This window comes from Ursus arctos, unplaced genomic scaffold, assembly GCF_023065955.2.
Source record: "Ursus arctos isolate Adak ecotype North America unplaced genomic scaffold, UrsArc2.0 scaffold_18, whole genome shotgun sequence".
In the NCBI taxonomy this organism is placed as follows: domain Eukaryota; kingdom Metazoa; phylum Chordata; class Mammalia; order Carnivora; family Ursidae; genus Ursus; species Ursus arctos.
The window spans coordinates 47,275,779-47,296,139 of record NW_026622852.1 but is presented as its reverse complement, the minus strand read 5'-3'; the positions used below and the strand labels follow the sequence as shown (position 1 = coordinate 47,296,139).

The 20,361-nt window shown below is 57.7% G+C and overlaps 1 protein-coding gene across 4 annotated transcripts; it reads left to right on the top strand.

Annotated features, from left to right (window-relative positions):
• Positions 1–210: 210 nt before the first annotated feature.
• Positions 211–19,721, top strand: PHF19 (PHD finger protein 19). Of its 4 annotated transcripts, XM_057313728.1 has the most exons (16): positions 249–337; positions 813–2,709; positions 2,788–2,988; positions 3,474–3,555; positions 5,854–5,949; positions 6,451–6,551; positions 7,107–7,255; positions 8,896–8,991; positions 9,731–9,799; positions 9,987–10,107; positions 12,308–12,375; positions 13,673–13,834; positions 14,371–14,458; positions 15,197–15,282; positions 16,160–16,255; positions 17,137–19,721. In XM_057313728.1, exons 3-16 carry the CDS (start codon positions 2,803–2,805, stop codon positions 17,477–17,479), a joined length of 1,743 nt encoding a protein of 580 aa, XP_057169711.1. In that variant the 5' UTR covers positions 249–337; positions 813–2,709; positions 2,788–2,802; the 3' UTR covers positions 17,480–19,721. The 4 variants fall into 4 exon arrangements, with proteins under 4 accessions (XP_026369659.1, XP_057169711.1, XP_044245494.1 ...); XM_026513874.4 differs by lacking the exon at positions 813–2,709 and having other exon boundaries at positions 211–337; XM_044389559.3 differs by lacking the exons at positions 249–337; positions 813–2,709; positions 2,788–2,988 and having other exon boundaries at positions 6,462–6,551.
• The last annotated feature ends 640 nt before the right edge of the window (positions 19,722–20,361 follow it).

Genomic DNA, 20,361 nt, shown 5'->3' with positions numbered 1-20,361 from the left:
GCGCTGCGGGGCCCCTCCGCCGCGGGCTCCAATGGCGAGGCCGGCGCGGCCCCCGCTAATTACATAAGCGGGACGTCAATAATTCGCGGGAAAACGCGAAAAAGATGGCGCCCCGCGCCCGGGGGGCCCCTTCCTGAGCGCCCCGGCCCCTCCCTCCCCCGCCTCCCCCCCTCCTCCCCGCGGCGCCCCCGCCCCGCCCCGCCCCCGCCGAGACCCCGACCCCGGCCCCACGGGCGGACACTCGGCCGGGCAGCCGCGGGCCGCGCGCAGCCGCCTCCGCCGCCGATGCGCCTGGTGGCCAGACTCCAAGTGGGACCGGCCGACACGCAGGCTCGCGGTAAGCTCAGCGGGGACTCCCCGCCACACGCTTCGCTCCCGGCACACATCCCTCTTTGCGAAATCTCCCCGGACTTCGGCGAACCGAGCGCCTCGGGAGGCGGGGGGGGGGGGGGGGGGGGCGGTCGGGGTCCCGCGGAGCTGCGCGCCTGGGTTTGGAACGGGGCTGAGCGGCGTCTGCGGGGCGGGGGAGCCCCGCCCGGGTCCCCGAGCCTTCGAGGGGGGGGGCGTGGGTGACAGGTCGCTGCTCCCTGGCCCCAAATCTTGACTTGTCCCGTTCGGGGGCGGCGGGGGGGCGGGGGTGGAGACCAACCCAGGCATTTGGGATTTTGCTCACGTCCGAAGTCAGGCAGCGGCAGGACTGGGACGGGGGAGGCTTGGCGTCGGAGCGACCGAAGAGAGAAGCGCTTGAGCCCGAGGGGGTTACCTCTGCAAGGTTTTTTTTCCCCTCCTGAACACCCTTTTTTTTAAAAAAGCCAACGGCCGCCCTGGGAGAGGCCCCGGCGCATGAATCATCCTCGCTTCCTGCCCCCGCCCGGCCCCGCGCTCCTGGTGCCGCGGATTTGAACTGGAAGCCGACGGGAACCCGCAAACAGGCATTTCTTTGCAGATGGGTTTGAATCAGCCAATCACAGCCCGCGGGGGCCCGCTCCGGGAGGATGGAGGCGCGGGGAGGGGGCCGCCACCCGGGGGCCCCCGCCCGGCCAGTGGGGGCGCGGCGACCGGGCCGGCTCCCAACGGCGCGGTGGGGGAGGAAGTGTCAGTTTGTGAACCTGCCGCGGCCCGGCGCCCTGGCCCGGCGGGCGGGGACTTCGCAGCTCCCGGGAGCCAGGTGGCAGGGAGAAGGCTGGGATTCGGATTGCGTACCCTGCCCAATGCCTGCGCTGCTCTGCCGTCCAGAAAAGGGCAGAATGGGTGTGTGGGGTGGAAGGGAACGTGGCCACACCGTCATCTGGGGAGCCAAGACCCCAACAGTGCCCTGCCCGCCCCAGGGCCCCTGACAGGCACACACATGCGTTTAATTTCACATACCCACTGACACACTGCCGCAGAGATCATGAAACACAATCTTACAGGAGTACACACGCACTGGCACAGCAAAACACACAGGACTCTCGCCCTGTCTACAAGTAATCATAATACCAGGAGCCCGGTGCGGTGCAGTGGCAGAGAAGGAGGGGACCGGAGTAGGGGGTGCAGGGAACAGAGCAAGGCTGTGTTGGGCTCAGCAGAGAGTGTGTGGAGGGGCTTAGAGCCAGATGAGCCCAGAGAGGGGAGGAGGGAGCCTTGGGGAAGGCTTCCAATGCCTGCGAAGACACTGGGGAGCCACAGAAAGTTTCTGGAAGGGAGAATAAGAAAGGGAGAAATAAAGAATTTGTGGCCCTGTGGAAGGGTCTGATGTGGAGACAGAAAAGCAGGGAGTGACCTGCACTGGGTGCTGGTGGTCTCATCCCCCATCCCAGCACCCCGCATAAGTGAACACAAGGCTCAGGAAACAGTTCTTGAATGAATGAATGAATGAATGGCCCAAGCGAAGGAGAGGCCTGAACTCAGACCAGGACAGGGACATGGAAAAGAGGGGCCAGATGCCAGAAATCTACTGGGCTTGAAGTTGGCCAACTGTGGCAACTGACTAGCTGGAGAAGTCTAAAGATGCTCAGGGGTTCTGGGTACCATTAGTGGTCCCATTAGCAGGAAGAAGAGAGCAGTGTTTTATATGGTGTGTTTTATAGGATGGTGAGAGAGACAGGTGCCCAGAAGGCAGCTTGTGTTGACTTACCTGCCTGTGGCACATTTGCATCTCAGGAGAAGCCCAGAGTGAGTTTAAGTGTCCCAGAATTGGTTCCTATTAAATCACCCCATAATTGAGAGCAGAAAGGGGGATTATGGAAGACACAGGTGAATCGTCTATACCCGGTCACAAACCACCTAGGAGTTTTCCTTCCTAGGGGAGTTTCCTCTGGCCAGATCTCAGGGCACGGGCTGGGGGGTGGGGTGGTAGTGAAGACTTCCTGCGGCTTCCCTGGAGAAGGCCCTCCACTTAGAGAACATGTTTGCTTAAAGGATAAAGCTTCAGGCTCCTAAGCCTGGGAGTTCAGGCCAGCGGGGCAGGGAGACTGCCCTGTGGTTGGCTGAGAGATTCGTTCTCTTTAGAAGGGAGCATGGCGTGTGTGGGAAGAGAGGCAGGGTTTCGAATCCACCCACCTGATTTGAGCCTTAGCTCGGCCTCTGCCCCACTGGCCACTTTCACTTGCCAAACCTCAGTTTCTCTGTCTGTAGAATGGGAATAACAATGTCTCCCTTGCAGGGTTGTCATGAGGATCCCGTGCAATAGCAGAAGTGCCTGGCGCCTAGTACCATAGGCTGTGTGAGGTAGTCTCCTTCCTTCCCTGGAGGGACTGCTGGAGCACGGGAGTGAGGAGTAAAAACTCTCTTCTCTTTCTCTTCCAGTGTCAGGGGAAGCTAATGGAGAATCGGGCTCTGGACCCAGGGACTCGGGACTCCTATGGTGCCACCAGCCACCTCCCCAACAAGGGGGCCCTGGCAAAAGCCAAGAACAACTTCAAAGACCTGATGTCCAAGCTGACAGAGGGCCAGTACGTGCTGTGCCGCTGGACCGATGGGCTGTATTACCTCGGGAAGATCAAGAGGGTAAGCCTTTCCTCCCTGGCCCCTGTTCCCAGGCGCAGTGTCTCTGCTCATCCTCTGGCCTGGGCCTCCCTTCATGCCCCTTACGCTCAAAAGATGACCGTGGAAGGAACCAGAACCTGCTTTTGCAGATGCCATCCTTAGGGCCAACATCATCCAACCAGGTCTTTAGAATAGAGCTCCGTGAGCCTGCAGAGCAAAACCAAACAAGGTTGGAGGGGATCTCAGATGACCACCTGGCCTGTGCTGTCCTCCGCAGTCCCACCAAGTTGTGGTCCCCTGGCCCCTGACTGTGCAGCCCCAGGGACTGGTGCACATTACCTCCAGAGCTGCTGTCTTTCCCCTTCCAGCCTCGCTCTGCTTTCCGGGGCACAAGGAGCAGGTGTAATCCCTCTGTCCTGTGGGGACAAAAATGGGAGAGGAAGACCATGTCCCGGCGGCTTTTCCTCAGCTACTTCTCACGTTGCCCCTCCCTCTCCATGCCCCAGGTCAGCAGTTCTAAGCAGAGCTGCCTTGTGACTTTTGAAGATAATTCCAAATACTGGGTCCTGTGGAAGGACATACAGCATGGTGAGTACTCCCTAAGAGCTCGGGCTCCCCTGCCCCATCCTTGGCCCTCTCTCCTCTTCCACTTCCATTTTTTCTCTTCTCTCCTTCTTTCTTGTACTCCTGGCATCTGGCCTTGTCCATGGACCCCCGTACCCCCTCACCAGCCCACCTGAGGAGATAAGATGACTAGCTGTGTGTTTACACGGAAAGGCACTTCTGACGTCTGTCGTGCCCTCGATCAGTCCCGCATCATGAGGGAGGCGGGCAGGTGGAGAAGGTGGCTCGGGAAGCTTCTGGAAGAGCTGGGATGGCACATCATCCACTTCTGCACAAAGCTGGGGGTCAGTACAGGGCTAGGAACGGAGGGGGGAGGGGCCCAGGCAATCAAAACTGGCGCCTCTGGATGGGAGCGCGGTGTGAAGAAAACGAGCGGAGGCAGCCCTGGCCTTGGTGGAAAGCCCAGAAGGCAGAGATGGACCAGGGAGGGTGAGGATGGACACGCCTGGATGGAGTTAGACGGGCTTCAGGGTTGAAAGGGAGCTGAGTTGGGTGCTATCCCTGCGCGCAGAGAGCTGACATTGTCCCACTCCAGCCACCATTCTCCCTTCCCACGGACACGACAGACCCACTCAGGAGTCCCAACACTCATCTGTTTCCAAAACAGAGCTCCAAGTTTGGGCTCAGTAGACCTCGGACCAAGTTTCAGCTCTGCCGCTTGCTAGCTGCACGTCCTTGGGCAAGTGACCCCACTTCTCCAAGCCTCAGTTTCTTCATCTGAAGAAAGGAGGTGATGACAGTAGTGGCCTCACAGGGTGGTGACATGAGACCCCAAGTATAGCACTTAGCCCAGTGCTAACAGGGAAGCACGTCCTAAAGAATTTCTTATTGTAAGAAAGGATTTCAAGGAGCCTGCCAAGTAGAGACCACAGAACCCAGCCAGGTCATAGAGGTTCCAAACGGCCCATGTCCCCAAGATGTCGCAGCTGACGCAGACATGGAGACTCTTCATCAAGCCCCCACCTCTCAATTTCTTCTACAAAGGTCCAAAGCGATGAGCTCTTCTCTTGAGTTACCCTCTCATTGAAGGCATAGGGAGCCAGCAGGTGCAGACAGACGCCTTAGCAGACATTGAGGAGAAGGCCCACGGTGTGCCGGGACCCCAGATGTGCTTCAGTGCTCACCTAGGGAACAGCTTGTCTCCCCAGCCAGATACCCGTGCCTCGCAGGCAGGACGGTGCCCCTCTGGCTTCACCCAAGATGAGAGCACAAGGCTGAACGAGCCATAGTTACCGATTACTTAATGAAGCTTACTATTCTCCTGGCTTCCATCAGCGGCTTACTTCCTTAAGCCAGGGAGGGCTTACTGGGACCCACAGTGCCATATTCAGTAATAAGAGACAAGAGACCATGTCGTCAGCAAACGTGTCTTGAACACACGTGCTACACGCTGTAGGAGGTCCTGGGGACAGAGTGATGAGCAGATACCATTTCTGCCCTGCTAGGAGGAACAAGACAGAAACATGTGTCAGAATGTATTAAAATATTCACTCAAACCTTGCACACATAAACACACCTATTCTTCAACAATCACAAAAAAAAAAGGCAAAGAAAAAAAAAAGAGATGAGAAAGAACTTGTAGATTAAAAGCAGTTGAACATACTTAAAATTGTTACGACATTTTTATTTAAGAAACAGTTGGAAATGTGAACACTAATTGAATTTGTTGGTGATATTGAGAAATCGTTTTTAATTTTTAGGTGCAATAAAGGCACTGTAGTAATTTTTTTTTTTAAAGAGCATCCTAATCTTTCAGAATTACGTACTGAAGTACTTTCGGAAAATGGTTAGGTATCTGGGAATTGATTCAAAATAATACAAGGGGGGAAGTGGGTGGGAATACAGTCAAAACAAGATTGGCTACGAGTTCTTAATTGTTGATAAGAACAAGGAGTTTCATTATAACATTCTATTATTGTTAACATAAAAAAATGTTTAACGAACTAAATTAGGCAGAAGAGGCAGCATGATATGGTCAGAAAGAACAAAGGATTTGATGTCCAATAGTCATGGGTTCAAATTCCTCCTCTCCTACTTAACTTCTGGGACTTAACCTCTCTGAGCCTCAATTCCTCATCTCTAGAATGGGCTAATGATAATAGGTACCTCAGAGTGGTTGGGGAGATTCAGTGAGTGGGCCCATGGGGCTCAGTGCCAGGCCCCGCACCGAGTAGAGGCTCAGTGCCTGGAAGGTGAATTTTCAACTCTCCAATTCCTGCGAGCCGGATCTGACCCTGGAAGGCCTCTCTCTCTCCCTTTCAGCTGGCGTTCCAGGGGAGGAGCCCAAGTGCAACATCTGTCTGGGGAAGACATCAGGGCCACTGAATGAGATCCTCATCTGTGGGAAGTGTGGCCTGGGTGAGTGTGGTGCGCAGGGCACAGAGGAGGCCCTGACCTGTGGTTCCCCACCCCCCACTGGCCCAGTGGGCATGCCTCACTGTTGGGATCTCAGCTGGCTTCCTGGTCCTGTTGGAGCTCCAGAGTGACGGGGAGCCAGTGTCTGGGAATGAGGGCCCAGGGAGGTGACCCCTGGGGAGAGCTGGGGCTTCTGGAAAGTGAGACAGGGTGTGTAGGTTGGAGCTCCCCCTAGCCCAGGAGAGAGGCTGGGTGGAGAGATGGGGCACAGAGGCTGAAGCCAGACTGTGGTGTCTCCCCCACTGGGGCCCAGGCTGCCTTTGAGTCGCCTGCTTGGACACCAGCTTGGCTGCCTCGGCGAGCACCGCCAGCCAGGCCCCCGCAGCTGGCGGGCACACGGCTCCTCCGACTTGCTGCCACCCTCCCCAGCCCCGTGGCCTTGGGGCTGACTGGCCTGGGGGCCACTGCTTCCCGTGGCCGCTCACCAGCCCCCCTCTGCTGTAGGGTACCACCAGCAGTGCCACATCCCTAGAGCGGGCAGTGCGGACCGGCCCCTGCTCACACCTTGGTTCTGCCGACGCTGCATCTTCGCACTGGCCGTGCGGGTGAGCCTTCCATCCTTGCAGTCCCTGCCTTTCCCCACTTTATCAGGAAGCCTAGACTCCCTGGGCTCAGGCTGGATTCCAGGTCACAGAGCTTGGGCTTTGGAGGCAGACAGCACTGCCGCCACTGATCGGCAAGTGGTTTGTCCTTGGCCGGGTTCCTTAGCCTCCCTGAGCCTGTTTCCTCAACAAATGGTAAAATGGATATGGGTTTGGTGCCAGGGGTCCGAGGCCCCCAGTCAATGGTGCTTTGCAATCAAAAGACAAAACCCACGTGAGCACCCCCACTCAATGCATATTGGTTATTATTGTTAACTTTATTGTTGCATGTTAATACTGTTACTAAGAGAAACTTATGGGATGGAGAGAGGATAGATTTGAGATCGATGAGAAAAAGCTTCTTGCGTTTCTGACTACACTGGAATATCTGAGGGTCCCCGGGGTCAGCAGGTCCGTTGCCAGCCGCAGCGTGCTGACTCCTGTGGCCGCCCCGCCCCCGCCAGCCACCAACCCCCTGCCGGGACCCCACGGCTGAGCCGGACCCTCATCTTCCCGCAGAAAGGCGGCGCGCTGAAGAAGGGCGCCATCGCCAGGACGCTGCAGGCCGTGAAGATGGTGCTGTCCTACCAGCCTGAGGAGCTCGAGTGGGACTCGCCCCACCGTACCAACCAGCAGCAGTGCTACTGCTACTGCGGCGGGCCGGGAGAGTAAGGCCGCGGGGGCGGGGCCTTCCCCCGAGGAGCGGGGCGGGGGTGGGGTCGGGCGGTGGGGCGGGGCCTCCCCGAGGGGCGGGGGTCGCGCCGCGGCGGCGGGGGCGGGGCCCGGAGGTAGGGCCGCGGGGTGGGGCCCGGAGGCGGGGCTCGAGGCGGCGAGGCTCGCGCTCCCAGAAAGCGGCTCCTGGGAAGGGAAAGAAGTATTGAAGCGAGGGTCCAGATCCTCCCAGCCCCCTCCGCAGCCCCTGAGCGCAGTTCTCATCGTAGTGTTCCCGTTATATGGTGTTTGTGAGCAGAGTGGCGATTAGATAATTCATATAAAGTCTCACCCGGTGCCTGGCACTTGGTCAGCACTTAATAAACGTGAGCTGTTACTGTCGTGCATGGAATTGAAGGTAAACCTTTCTGTTGTCAGAGTCAATGAGACAGGCTGGTGGTGAGATATTAAGGTACTTCCCTCTGGAGGTGTGCAAGCAGGGGTTGGGGGTCATGTGTAGGGTACTGTGGAGGGGATTGCTGTGGAGGGGATTCTTGCCCCGACTACAGGAGTCTTTGATTGCTTCTTCCTTACCAGGCTGGGTCTCCATATAGCCATGGGTGCTCCTTTGGGCTGACTGCACTAGACACTGTGGCAGGAACGACGGAAGTGAGAGATGGGGTCTCTGCCCTCAGGACACAGCCTACAGGATACCCTGAAGTCCTGAATCTTAGCCCCAAGCGCTATTGACAATAGTAGGGGTCTGGAGGCTGGGCTCACGCAGTCCAGCTGGGTAATTTGGGCAAACTGCTTGAAGTCCTTCATCTCTCAAGTGGGATCAGCTTCCCTGTGTGTGGGAAGGTCTTTGTGATTACAGGGAGAAATGCTAAAAGAGACCTTTACAGAATTGAGGCAGTGACTCTTGGTGCTTACTGGGCAAAACTGCTCAGGGTGATTGTTAAGAATGCATCTCCCAGGGGCTCCCCTAAAGATTGAGTAGGTCTCAAGTGGACCAAGGAATCTTCATAGTTTGATCTAGAGACCCAGGTGACTCTGACGCCACAGGCAGTCCAGGGAGCTCACCTGGCAAGCTGCTAACAAAGCATCAGTTGTTAAAGTACCACGTGGCTCTCCATTCACATTCCCTGAATAGTCGTTGAACGGCCGAGACAGGGTAGATACCGCATAAGAAACACCAGACACGGTGCTGCCCACGGAGCTTCCAGGAGCCATTAGTCTCCCATGACGTCTCCCGGGCAAACCTTTCCATCCCGGTAGCGTTTGAGAAGCAGTGTGCGCGCTGAAGGTGGGGGCTCCAGGGTGGCACGAAGAGCACAGGCTCTGAAGTGAGGGAGGCCAGGGTTTGAGTCACCATCCACCACTTGTTTCCTGAGCGACCTTGAGCAAGCCTGTTAAGCTCAGACTCTTCTGTAAAAGTAGGGCAGTGGCCGGTCTTTTACCAGACGGTGAGATGAAACGGTAGAGCATAGGCCTGCTCCCCGCCCGCCCCTGGCGCAGCCTCCGTGCTCGTGCTTGGTGACTGTGAGTTCGCTTCCTTCTCCCCGCCGGCGTGCGAGTTGCCATAGGGAGAGGTGGCTGAGGCCGATGCCTGGCTGGGAGCGTGGGCCTGGCTGACCCTGGCTGCTCTGGTCTCCAGATGGTACCTGAGGATGCTGCAGTGCTACCGGTGCCGGCAGTGGTTCCACGAGGCCTGCACCCAGTGCCTTAATGAGCCCATGATGTTTGGAGACCGGTAGGTGCTCATCCGGCCCCACTCAGCCTTGAGGGGGAGGTGGGGGGGGGGGCAAACAGGGGCAGGGGCAGCAGCTCTTCCAGACCACCTGCCAGGCCCTACGCAGGGTCTCTGATGGTGGGCACCTGTCTAGGGGAGTCAGCTCAGGGCGAGGGAGGCCTTCGCAGTAGAGGAACGTGCCAGGCCACAGCCCCAGTTGCCACTGACTTCTGGGGGGACCTTAGACCAAGTCCCACCTTCCCTACACCCCAGTCTCTTCCAGTGTCCCGCCCCACCCCTACCTCCACCCCTAGTAAGAGGAACCACTGGGAAGGGGGGATGATCGATCTGGCTTCTGACAAATGGGGCTAAGCTAACAGAAGGCTAATGTGTGTCGCACCAGATATTGTGTGTCTTGGTTGGTGTGTCGTGTTTGTGATTGTGTGTGTGTGTGCGTGTGTGTGCGCGCGCATCTCTCAGAGGGGAAGAGGGTGCCCCCTCCAGCCCGGCCTAGCTCAGCTCACTCTGAACTCAGTCACGCTCCAGGATAATGACGACGGAGGGGAAGGAGGGGTAGGGAAGTATTTTGCGGTCTTTGCCCTGCCCCATCCTTACTGCCCCATCCCCTGTAGGGCCACTAGCCCTTGGGAAGAGGACGACACTGACTGTGGGAAGGCAGGTGGGGAGTGAGGGGCGAGGGGCTGCGCTAGGGTGGGGTGTCAGCCCCTCCCACCACAGGCCCCTCTCCACCCGCCCCCAGGTTCTACCTGTTCTTCTGCTCGGTGTGTAACCAGGGCCCGGAGTACATCGAGCGGCTGCCCCTTCGATGGTGAGAGGGTGGGGCTTGAGTCCCCTCCCAGCTGCTCCGCTCCCACCTCCCACCGGGAACAATTCCATATCCAGCCACCAGCTCCCAGCCTTGCCCCTGCCCTGCAGCCTGGACCCGGGAGGTTCCAGCCCTGGCTGGGGCAGGCTGCCACCTCACCCCCACCCCACCTACTCGCCCCCTTGCCCAGGGTGGATGTGGTTCACCTGGCCCTCTACAACCTGGGGGTGCAGAGCAAGAAGAAGTACTTTGACTTTGAGGAGATTCTGGCCTTTGTCAACCACCACTGGGAGCTCCTGCAGCTTGGCAAGGTACGCAGGACCGCGGGACGGCAGAATGGCAGGAGTCCGTTCCGCGGTGGGCTTACTGAGCTCCAGAGCGGGCCACACGGTGCAGGACTGGGATCTCGGTGTCTAACGGATCACTCTCAGCAGCGCTGCCTGTCTGTGAGGGCTGTTGGCTGGGAGAAAGACTCAGAGCCTCTTTGCTGCCCCGTCCCTGAGTCCAAGCCTCTGAGCCAGTGCCCGGCAAGGGGCTTCCTGACCCAGGCTTTGGCCGTGGGCGGGTTGGGGTCTCACTGCCTCAGCAGCAGGGAGCTAGCGGTGGATCTGGCTGGAGCAGGGCTCTCTGCAGAGATGTTTGCCCTGCTCCGGGCCACCTGGCTACAGTGGAAAGTGAAGTCGGCCTGCCCCCTGCTGGTCTTACTCCGAATAGCAGAAGTGGTCCCCCGGGGGCCGGGACCCAGGCAGTGAAGTAACAAACAGGAGACTTCCAGGATGTCAGAGGGGGGAGAGCGACTTGCTGGTGGCCAGCAAAGCCCCAACCTCTCCCATGGTGGGGCCATGCCCCCTTTTCCCTAACGGCAACCTTAGAGTCCTCTCCACCAATCCAAAGTGAGGTGTCTTCTCTACTGACTGCCCCAAATCTCTCTTTGATGAGACAGGTATTTAAAAAAAAAATGACCTTTATGCTTTGCAGAAGCTTTTCATATACTAACATCTTCATTTATAGTGTTTGATAATTTCTAAGACATAAATATTGTCAGGGCACCTGGGAGGCTGAGTCAGTTGAGCAGCTGACTCTTGGTTTCTGCTCCGGTCATGATCTCGGGGTCCTGGGATGGAGCCCCATATAGGGCTCTGTGCTCAGTGGGGAGTTGGCTTCAGGATTCTCCTCCCTCCCATCCCTCCCCCTTCGTGCACACGCGTGCCTGTGCCTGTTCTCTCTCTATAAAATAGAAAAATAAATCTTTCTTAAAAATACATACGTATTGTAAAGCCTTAAAAGATAGGTAGAGCTGGTATTTTTTTTTTAAGATTTTATTTATTCGACAGAGATAGAGACAGCCAGCGAGAGAGGGAACACAAACAGGGGGAGTGGGAGAGGAAGAAGCAGGCTCATAGCGGAGGAGCCTGATGTGGGGCTCGATCCCATAATGCCGGGATCACGCCCTGAGCCGAAGGCAGACGCTTAACCACTGTGCCACCCAGGCGCCCCTAGAGCTGGTATTTTTAATAACTTTTTTCTGATTTATAAAAAGAACATATATGTTCCTGGTAGAAAAACGGTTAAGCGCTAAAAAGTGTAAAGAAGTATACTTTAAAATCATCCAGGGGTTCCTGGTAGAGCAGTCATTTAAGTGTCAGACTCTCGATCTCAGCTCAGGTCCTGATCTCAGGGTCTTGAGTTTGGGCCCCGTGTTGGACTCCATGCTGCGTGTGGGGCCTGCTTAAAAAAAAGTCATCGTATTCCCCATCACACCACGTGACACAACTGCCACTAATGTATCCCATCCTTCCTTCTGTGTCTGTTTTTCCTTGGTTTACACTATATAAAATTTTAAGCCATCTTTTTTTTTCCAGTTTACATTATATCATAAATACTTTTCCATATTCCGAAAGCGTTTTTATCAACATTTTTAAAGGCTCCATTGGTTTCCACCGTGGTTTACTTACTGCGTTCCTACCTCTTGGGCAGGTAGTTGCCTCGCTGCTTTGCACACCTGCCGGTCATTAGGACTGACACTCTGGGGAAGCTTTGTTAAAGCTTTGTTGTGTTTCACGTTCTATTTCTATGATAGAGCCCAAGGAATGGCTGACTGGGTCAAGGGCATGGGCATTCTTAAGCCTTTTTTTTTTTTTAAAAGATTTCATTTATTTATTAGAGCATGTGTGTGCAAGAGAGAGAAAGAATGAGCTGGGGGGGAGGGGTAGAGAGAGAAGGAGAAGCAGATTCCCTGCTGGACGGAGGGCTCGATCCCAGGACCCTGGGATCATGTCCTGAGCTGAAGGCAGATGCTTAACTGACTGAGCCACCCAGGTGCCCCATTAAGCCTCTTGATCCATCTAGGACAGGAGTCAACTCTCTCCATTTCCAGATGGAGAAGTGAGCTCAGAGAGGTGAAAAGATTTAGAATCCTAGAAGTCAGGGTCCTCACTCAGAGATCGAGGAGGAGGGAGGGGACGAGGGTCATGTGCCAGGTCTGATTCTCCTGCTGGCTGCTCCCCCCAGCTCACCAGCACCCCTGTGACGGACCGAGGACCACATCTCCTCAACGCGCTGAACAGTTACAAAAGCCGGTGCGTGCGGGGAAGGGAGGGAGTGCGTGGGGCCCCCGACAGGTGGGATTGGGTGGAAAGCATCTTCCTGCCTCATGGCCTTTGCTCAAACTGTGCTCCAGCCTGGGTCTCCCTCCCCTTCTCTTTGACTAGATAAGTCCTGCCCATTCTTCCAGATTCAGGGAGCATCCCACCTGCTTTGTGATGCCTCCCAGACCACTCCAGCAGCTTGATGCATTTGGATCCTGGGCTTAGCGCCCTAGGGGGTGCACCTGATCTTTGAGGGGCCCTCCTCCCCTCGCCATGGTTCTGGACCAGGCACTGAAGGATCAATTCATCATCTCCCGGGTGGGCTGCAACCTCCTAACTCGTCCTCGGCCCACGTCTTCCCCTCCAGACTTCCGAGTCCTTCTCAGAACACACAGCTGACACCTCCCTTGCTGCCACTGCAGGGACTGCCCAGGCTCCTGAGCGCAGCATTCAAGGCCTCTCATGAGCAGACCCTGCCCATGCCTTTTGCCACCGACCCTTTGCTTTATTTATTCTGGGTGTCGGCTATCCTGAAGCCACTGCTCTCCCACTCAGTGCTTTTGCTCAGACCCCTCTGTTGACTAGAATGCTCTTCCATCTGTTTCACTCATTTGTTCCGTGAACGACTTTGGACTGCTGCTCTGTGTCAGCCCTGTGCGGGTCCCGAGGACTAAGTAAGGAACAGGACATGGCCCCTGCTTTTCTGAAACCTCTCCAGACATCTCTAGATAGAATTTTCCACTCTTATCTTCCACCTTCTCATGGTTTGGGGCCCAGACACAGTCCTATGCTTGAATAGTGGGGCCTTCCGCCTTCCCTGTGGCCCGTCTCCTGAGGGTAGGACTGTCTGGGGCACCTCCCCTCACCTCATGGCAGCTCAGCCCGTGTTGGAAAGAGGAGGGAAGCGCCTGGAGGTATTTTCAGTCTCCTGGGGGAGACCCGAAAACAGAATGGTGTCGAATCCAGCAGTTCCACTGGGAGCTGGAGGAGGCCTTCCTGTAGGAGGTGACCTTGGGGCCAGTTGAGGCAGAGAAGAAAAGGGAGAGGAGCAGCAAGACCCATACATAACAAGAGGAAGGACAGGGACGAGCCATCGGCCACATTCCCAGCCACCACCTGGGACCCCTGGTCCCACAGGCCTTGAGGAATCAGCATCTCCACAGGCAACCCTGGATTTTAGCTCTGGGTCCAAGGAGGCAGAGAGGGTAATTTTAACGCTTGACTGTCCTCCCCAGGAGGAGGGACCGACAGACTCCAGAGCTTTCTCCTCCCCCTGCCCACCCCCCAGGTTCCTCTGCGGCAAGGAGATCAAGAAGAAGAAGTGCATCTTCCGTTTGCGCATCCGTGTCCCCCCCAACCCGCCAGGGAAGCTGCTGCCCGACAAGGGCCTGGTGCCCACTGAGAGCGGCGCCTCCTCTGAGCTGCGGAAGAGAGGAAAGAGCAAGCCTGGGTCAGTGCCTGGGGACCGAGCTCGGGGTCTCCACTACTCCCAGCTCCAGCCCCAGCCGCTGGCTGTGCAGTGGGCCCAGAGAGGACGGTGGCATGCAAGTGAGCAGGGAGGACCTCCACCCCGATAGGCCCAGCTGGAGGCACCGGAGAGGGCCAGTTAGCAACCGAGCTGGGACTCGGTCCCACACTCTGGGCTTCTTCCACCAGAGGAGCCTGTTGCCTTGCTTGGAGGGCAAGCCAGGTCATGGGGCCCAGTCTTGCTGGGTTAGGGCTTAGGCAGAGAGGGAAGGGGAAGTGAGAGTGTGTAAGGGGTCCCTGGCTCTCCTCGCTGAGCTGAGCTCCTCGTCCTGGGCGTCGGGGACAGAGCAGCTTTCTCTCTCTTCTGCCCACCATTCCCCCCCACCATGCCCTCCCACACCCACTGCCTGGAAGGAGCACCTGTCCCCACCCGCACTGCTGTGTCCCCAGCCCTGCCTCTCCTCCCTCTGGGCCTTCAGGCTCTGACCCGGCCCCCCTCTCCCCTTTCTGTCTCCACAGTTTGTTGCCTCACGAATTCCAGCAGCAGAAAAGGCGAGTTTATAGAAGAAAAAGATCAAAGTTTTTGCTGGAAGATGCTATTCCCAGTGTTAGTTTCTTGTTTTCTTGCTCTCCACATTCACACACAGGGTCAGCACATGTTAGGGAGTCCTGTGCAGGAAACTGAGGCCCCCCCAGGCCCAGGGGGCGCTCTCCCACATCCCTTAAAGGAGAAGCCACTTCCTCCTAGGGCTAACAAGCCAAGGCCAGGCACTGCAAGACCACTCCCTTATCTCCCCAGGTTCTCCCCAGAAGCCGAAGGGGGCGGGGCAGGGGAGGTAACGTCTTTGCCCCCACAGTCCTATGGGGTCACCGCAGACTAGGAAGGGCCAGTGACTTTCTTGAGGTCACACGTGAGCCAGTGGCCAAGGCCAGCCTAGAACAGGGCTCTGGAGCACTCCTTCCTTAGTGGCCGCGCATGGGCGCTCCGTGCGGGCAGGGACACTAGCGGTCCTCACGCCTGCTCCGCACCTGGCCGCGTGCAAGGCACCTGTAGTCAGCCCCTCACTCGGCCCTGCGTCCCAGCCCCCGGAGCAGGGAAGCACCGCAGCTGCTCCTGTCCACCCTTTGCAGTTCAGGTGACGGAGGCCCGAGATGGGAAGGTCGTGCAGTCAGCTAGAGACGGAGTCAGGGCTAGAAGCGGTGTGATCCGGCTCCTCGGTCGGCCTGGGACCAAGGAGCGAGGGACCGGTCTTGCCCTCGGAGAGCCTGGGTGGCCGTGGGCAGAGAGAGTGCGCTGTGGGAGGCGGCTCTGACGCCCTCTGATCCCCCCTTCCTGTGTCCACAGAGCGACTTTACCTCAGCCTGGAGCACCAACCACCACCTGGCCAGCATATTCGACTTCTCGCTGGATGAGATTCAGAGTTTGAGAAGGTGAGGGCCCCGGAGACGGCCGCCCTGCAGTGCGGGGTGGAAGCAGGCCGCGACTCCGTTCCCCAGCAGCGAAGGCAGGCTCTGGAAGGGGCCAAGCCGAGAGCCTTTCAGGAGTGGAAGCTCCGTCGGGGTTGGTTCAGTTACAAGGGTGCATACTGCAGCAGGCGACCTGGCCGCCTGCCCTAGAGCCGTCTCTGCGATCCCTCCCCCTGCCGGAAGGTGGCCAGGACCCCGGGGACCGCTCCCCAGAGCTGGGTCACAGGCTGCCTTGCCTGGGCCCTCTGGTCCTCTCCAGCCCCTCTCCGGCTTCTTCCAGCCCTCACACCGTATACCAGAACTGCTTTGGTTATCCCGCATTCGCGTTCCTCCAGGGAGCCTTCCCTGACGCTCCCCAGGCTGTGTCAGACGCTCCCGTGTGTTCCCACAGCACCTCGTGCTTGGTGCCCCTCAGGGGAGGGACCTCAGGGGAGGGCTTCAGTCGGTCAGGCCTGGGCTCCAGCCCCTTACTTTGCAGTCACTAGCTGCGACTTCAGCCTCTCTGAACCTCCTCACCGTGTCTGCACGGCTGCCACGAGACTGAAACAGATGCTGGAAATGAAGGCCCTTTGGGTCTATAGAGCAGCTGGGTGGCCGGGGCCAGGCTCCTCAGTGCTCCTGTCACCACCAGGGACGGTGCCGGGGGAAGGCTTTCTCCAGTGTCCCGTGACTCCTTGGACTTGGAGGGCTGGCCGGGTAGAAGACGGACAGGCAGAGGGGCTGCCACGGCAGGCACAGTGGGTGGGGGGAAGCTCAGCCTTTGCTGGGGGCTGAGAGACAACTGGAGAGGCACGAAGGGGTGGCCAGGGCCAGCGCAGGCTCACCCTCTCCTCCCTCTCAGTGCCAGCTCAGGCCAGACCTTCTTCTCAGATGTGGACTCCACTGATGCCGCCAGCACCTCCGGCTCGGCCTCCACCAGCCTCTCCTACGACTCCAGGTGAGGTTCCGGCCGGATGGGCTCGGCTTTGGCTTCTCCTCAGCCCTCCCCCTGCCCCCTGGGTCTCCTCAAGCTCGGGGACCTGGGCTCCTCCACTCGTGAGTCTGGGCCTGGGACCATCTGGTTCTGAGTCCTGGGGTTCAGACGGGGCTGCGTGTGGCCCTTCAGGGTGTTGTGCCTTGGCTGCAGGTGATGTGACACTTGTCCCTGGGCAGTTCCCTCGCTAGGGTTCTTGGCCTCTGCGGGCCATGGCTTTGCATGACCCTGCCTCTGCCCGCAGGGTGCCCTGCGTGGCTGTCTAAACCTAGGATCTGTCTTCTGGGTCACTAAGGAAAAGAGCCATTCATGTGGAAGCCTGATGGAGGGGAATTGGCATCGTGCAGGGTGTGGGGTCCAGGAGAGGGGACAGAAGTGCCCAGGGACCTAGGCAAGGCTGCAGTCTGTTTGGTGGCAGCCGGTCCCCAGCGGCGCCGGAGGCTCCCGCAGCTGTGTTCCAGGACACTTGTGCCTGGCTTCTGTCCGCCCGCAGGCGACTGTGGGTGTCTCTCTCTGCCAGCACCCCTGTATTTGTGTTTGGTTCCTCCTGTTTCTTTGGTTCACAAGCTCTTCGGGGCTTGGTTCCTGTATCTAAACACCTGAGGACACACACCTCTTCTTTTGTGTGTCCGTCTCTCGCCCAGCGCTTCCTGTCCCCGTGTCTGCCTTTCTCCAGCTCAGGCTCTGGGGCCGAGGTCCGTTAATGCTTCTCCCCACCCCCCCCGCCCCGCTTGGACTCTGAGCTGCCAAGAGTCCAGGGCAGGGACGAGGCGTGCTCGGGGAGAGGGGCTGGGCAGGATGACTGCGCCCCACTCCCGCGCCTTCCTCTCCCCATCCCGCCGTAGACGGACGGTGGGCAGCCGCAAGAGGAAGCTGGCAGCCAAGGCGTACCTGCCACTGCGGGCAAAGCGGCGGGCAGCCGAGCTGGGTGGACGCTGCCCCTCAGACAGCAGTGCCGAGGGGGCTTCGGGCCCCGAGCGGCCGGACGAAGGCATCGACAGCCACACCTTCGAGAGCATCAGCGAGGACGACTCGTCCTTGTCCCACCTCAAGTCGTCCATCACCAACTACTTCGGGGCGGCGGGGCGGCTGGCCTGCGGGGAGAAGTACCAGGTGTTGGCCAGGAGGGTCACGCCCGAGGGCAAGGTTCAGTACCTGGTGGAGTGGGAAGGGACCACCCCGTACTGACTCGCTCCAGGAGATGCCAGGAGCCCCGAAACCAACGGAGAGAGCACTCTCTCCAGGCTGGGGTGGGGGAGGAAAGCAAGACGCCAAGTGCCTGGCGAAAGGCCCCTCGCGCCTGCCTGCCAGGCTGAGGCCCACGCCGCTCTGTGTGCCCACCCTGCTCTTGGGCCTCCTCGGCTCGTCACCCCTTTGCCTGTGTCTCCAAGGTCCCCCTGGCTATTACCCAGTGTCTCCACACACTTCCTCCAGCTGGTTACCTGTAACTCTGAATTTGTGGCCCCCTGGCTCTCCGCCCCTTTTCCCTGAGGCCTGAGTCTTTCCCTGTGTCTGCGTCCCTCTCTCTCCCACCCCTGTTGGGCGTGTGTGTTTACACACCTACGTGCGTGTGGCTGTCCCTCTCCTGGATGTCCTTCACTCCTGACCCATGGGCAGCCAGTCGTCCCGGGGATCACATTGTAAGAATGGGAACCTTTAAGCATGGCTGAGGGTGGAGAAGAGGACGCCTCTCAGCTTCTCCCTCTGGCTTTCCCGCCACCCCCTGCTGCCCTTGGTGAGACGGCCTCCGTGAAAGCCTGGGAGGCAGAGACCCCGGGACTCTCGGATCTGAGGCGTGAAGAGGCTGGGTCTCTGCCTCAGAAGGCACTGGCACCAGAGCCCAGTTACTAAGGCCGAGTAAAGGCTGTGGGTGTCAGCTTCCCAGGTCCCCGAAGTTGTCCTCTCCCCGGCCACACCCCCTCTTAGTTGCCAAGGAGCTGTGCCTGGCCTTGCAAACCTGCAGGACAGGGAGAGGAAGTGGGAGGAAAGGAAGCCATGTCCTGCTAAACTTCAGACTGTCTCCTGTGCCTCCCACCCCCAGACCCACCACACACACAGCCAAACAATACACACTCACACAGAAGCTCCCACCACACGTGTGCTTTCACCCTCCAGGAGTGCATACCACACACACCCACACCACACACACACACACACACCCCCCCCACACACACACACACTCCCACTCCCTCCAGTGCCAGCCTAGTTCCTGCCCTTGGCTCTCCCTTGGCCCTCTTCAGGGGCCGTGTGCTGCAACTTAATGTGAAAGTCCAGCCTCTGCCCCCTTCTTTCAGCCATGAACCAGCTGTGACCCTGCAGGGAGGCTCAGAGGACGCCTACCCTCTTCCTTAGCCCCTGCTGTGCCCTGAGATTGACAATCACTTTTTGGGACAGGTTGGGATTTTTAAAGGGCTTGTGTTATTCAGTCCCCTCAAAGGAAATTGTCAGTGGGAGTAAAAATAGAATTCTTAGAACTGACATTATAATTCATACCCATCTGGAGGAAAACCAAAAGTGAGAAGGGAAGGGGACCCCTCATTTTTGCTGCTTCCAGAGATATTAGAAACTGACTCAGATGATTGGAAAGTAGAAAGAAGTGCCTTCACTAGGGCAGGGGGTGGACCAGATGGGGACCAGCCTTGCCAACCGCTGCTGTGGCCTCCAGCTTGGCTGGGTTTTGCAGGCTGCCAGCTGCAGGGCGAAGGTGGATGAACAGAGGGGTGGCGTGGGGGCAGTGGGCCTGGGGAGCTGGTTTTTCCATTACTAGGCTCGGCCCCTCCCCACCTGCGAGCATCAGGGAGTCCCTGAGATGGTCCAGATGCCCCTTGCCTCAAACCTCAGCTCCTACAGTGCCTTTCTCACAGGACCTCACGTCCTGCACATGGCCCACCCACTTCCCTCTGCTTCCCTAGCGTGAGCCAGGCACGGAGCAGCTGGGGGTGGGCCCCGTTCTTTCCCTTCTCAGCCCCACAGCTGCTGCCACTGACGCCCCCAACTGGGGCCAGATGGAAGGGGAGCTGAGAAGCCAGCCCCCAGCCTGGCTGGGGTGTGGGACCTGGGATCCAATCGGTGGCTTCCTGCCTGGCTTCAGAGGGCACAGCAACCCCCAGGCCTGCTTTCCAGGCTTCTGAGAAAGTACAGCATGAGCAAGCCCTGCCGCAGGACTCCTGCACCCTCTCTACTCGAGCCCCAGAGAGGCTCTGGGCTTGAAGAGGGGGAAGGGAGGAAGGGGGTGTCTTCCTCATTTGGAAAGTCAGCATAAGGCCTAGCAAGGCCACCCAGACTCCACATCCCAGCATTTCATTCATACCAGTTAACAGCTGCATTACTGCCAACTGACCTTATAATAACCCTGTGCACCTTTGAAAAGATTTATGGTTTTGAATTGCTGCTTTTAATAACATTTGTTATATTAAAGTTATAATTAATGTGTCTGGTTTATAATTTAAAAGTTCCCTTTGAAAAATTAACTATCTTGCCTCTAGCAAATGAACTATCAGCTGTTGGGGACCAGGAGGAATTATCTGGTTTCTGGTCTTGGTTTCCTGGAAACTGAGGAGGAATGACAGGACCCCATCTGGCCACCTGCCACTCCTTCAACTGCCTCCCACATTCTCCCCACAATACTCTCACCCTTACCACCAACAGGATGTGGAACTTTTTATCTGTGAGTACCTGACCCATGAAGGCAAACAGCATTAGCTGAGGGCCGTGGAGAAGTAAAAGATGGGAAATGGCCTTAGAAACAGACCTTATGAAAATACTTATGTACAGCCACTGTAAAACTACTTACTGCACACAATCCTAGAAATCTGCAGTCAGTCCTAGGTCTGTCTTGCTAGTTGTAACTTACAGCACTTTGGGTAGGTTCCTTTGCGTTCCTCACCCTTCCAATGCCAGCAATAATCCCTGCTGAAGTCAGCTCCCAGGTGAAAGAGGAAACCATTTCCCATATAAATGTGATGGATTAGGACCTTAAACTTGTCTAAATTTGAGAAAAACTGGCATGAAGGGATAGGAAAAGTCAGCAATAGGGAGGTGCAGGCCATGGGTTCCAGTGGATTCTGTAA

Excerpts from the sequence above, each read along its gene's own strand:
- PHF19 (XM_026513874.4), top strand. The coding sequence starts at position 2,803 with ATGGAGAATCGGGCTCTGGACCCAGGGACTCGGGACTCCTATGGTGCC. Across the intron at positions 13,835-14,370 it reads AGAGGAAAGAGCAAGCCTGG|TTTGTTGCCTCACGAATTCC; the intron begins GTCAGTGCCTGG and ends CTGTCTCCACAG. Across the intron at positions 14,459-15,196 it reads TGGAAGATGCTATTCCCAGT|AGCGACTTTACCTCAGCCTG; the intron begins GTTAGTTTCTTG and ends CTGTGTCCACAG.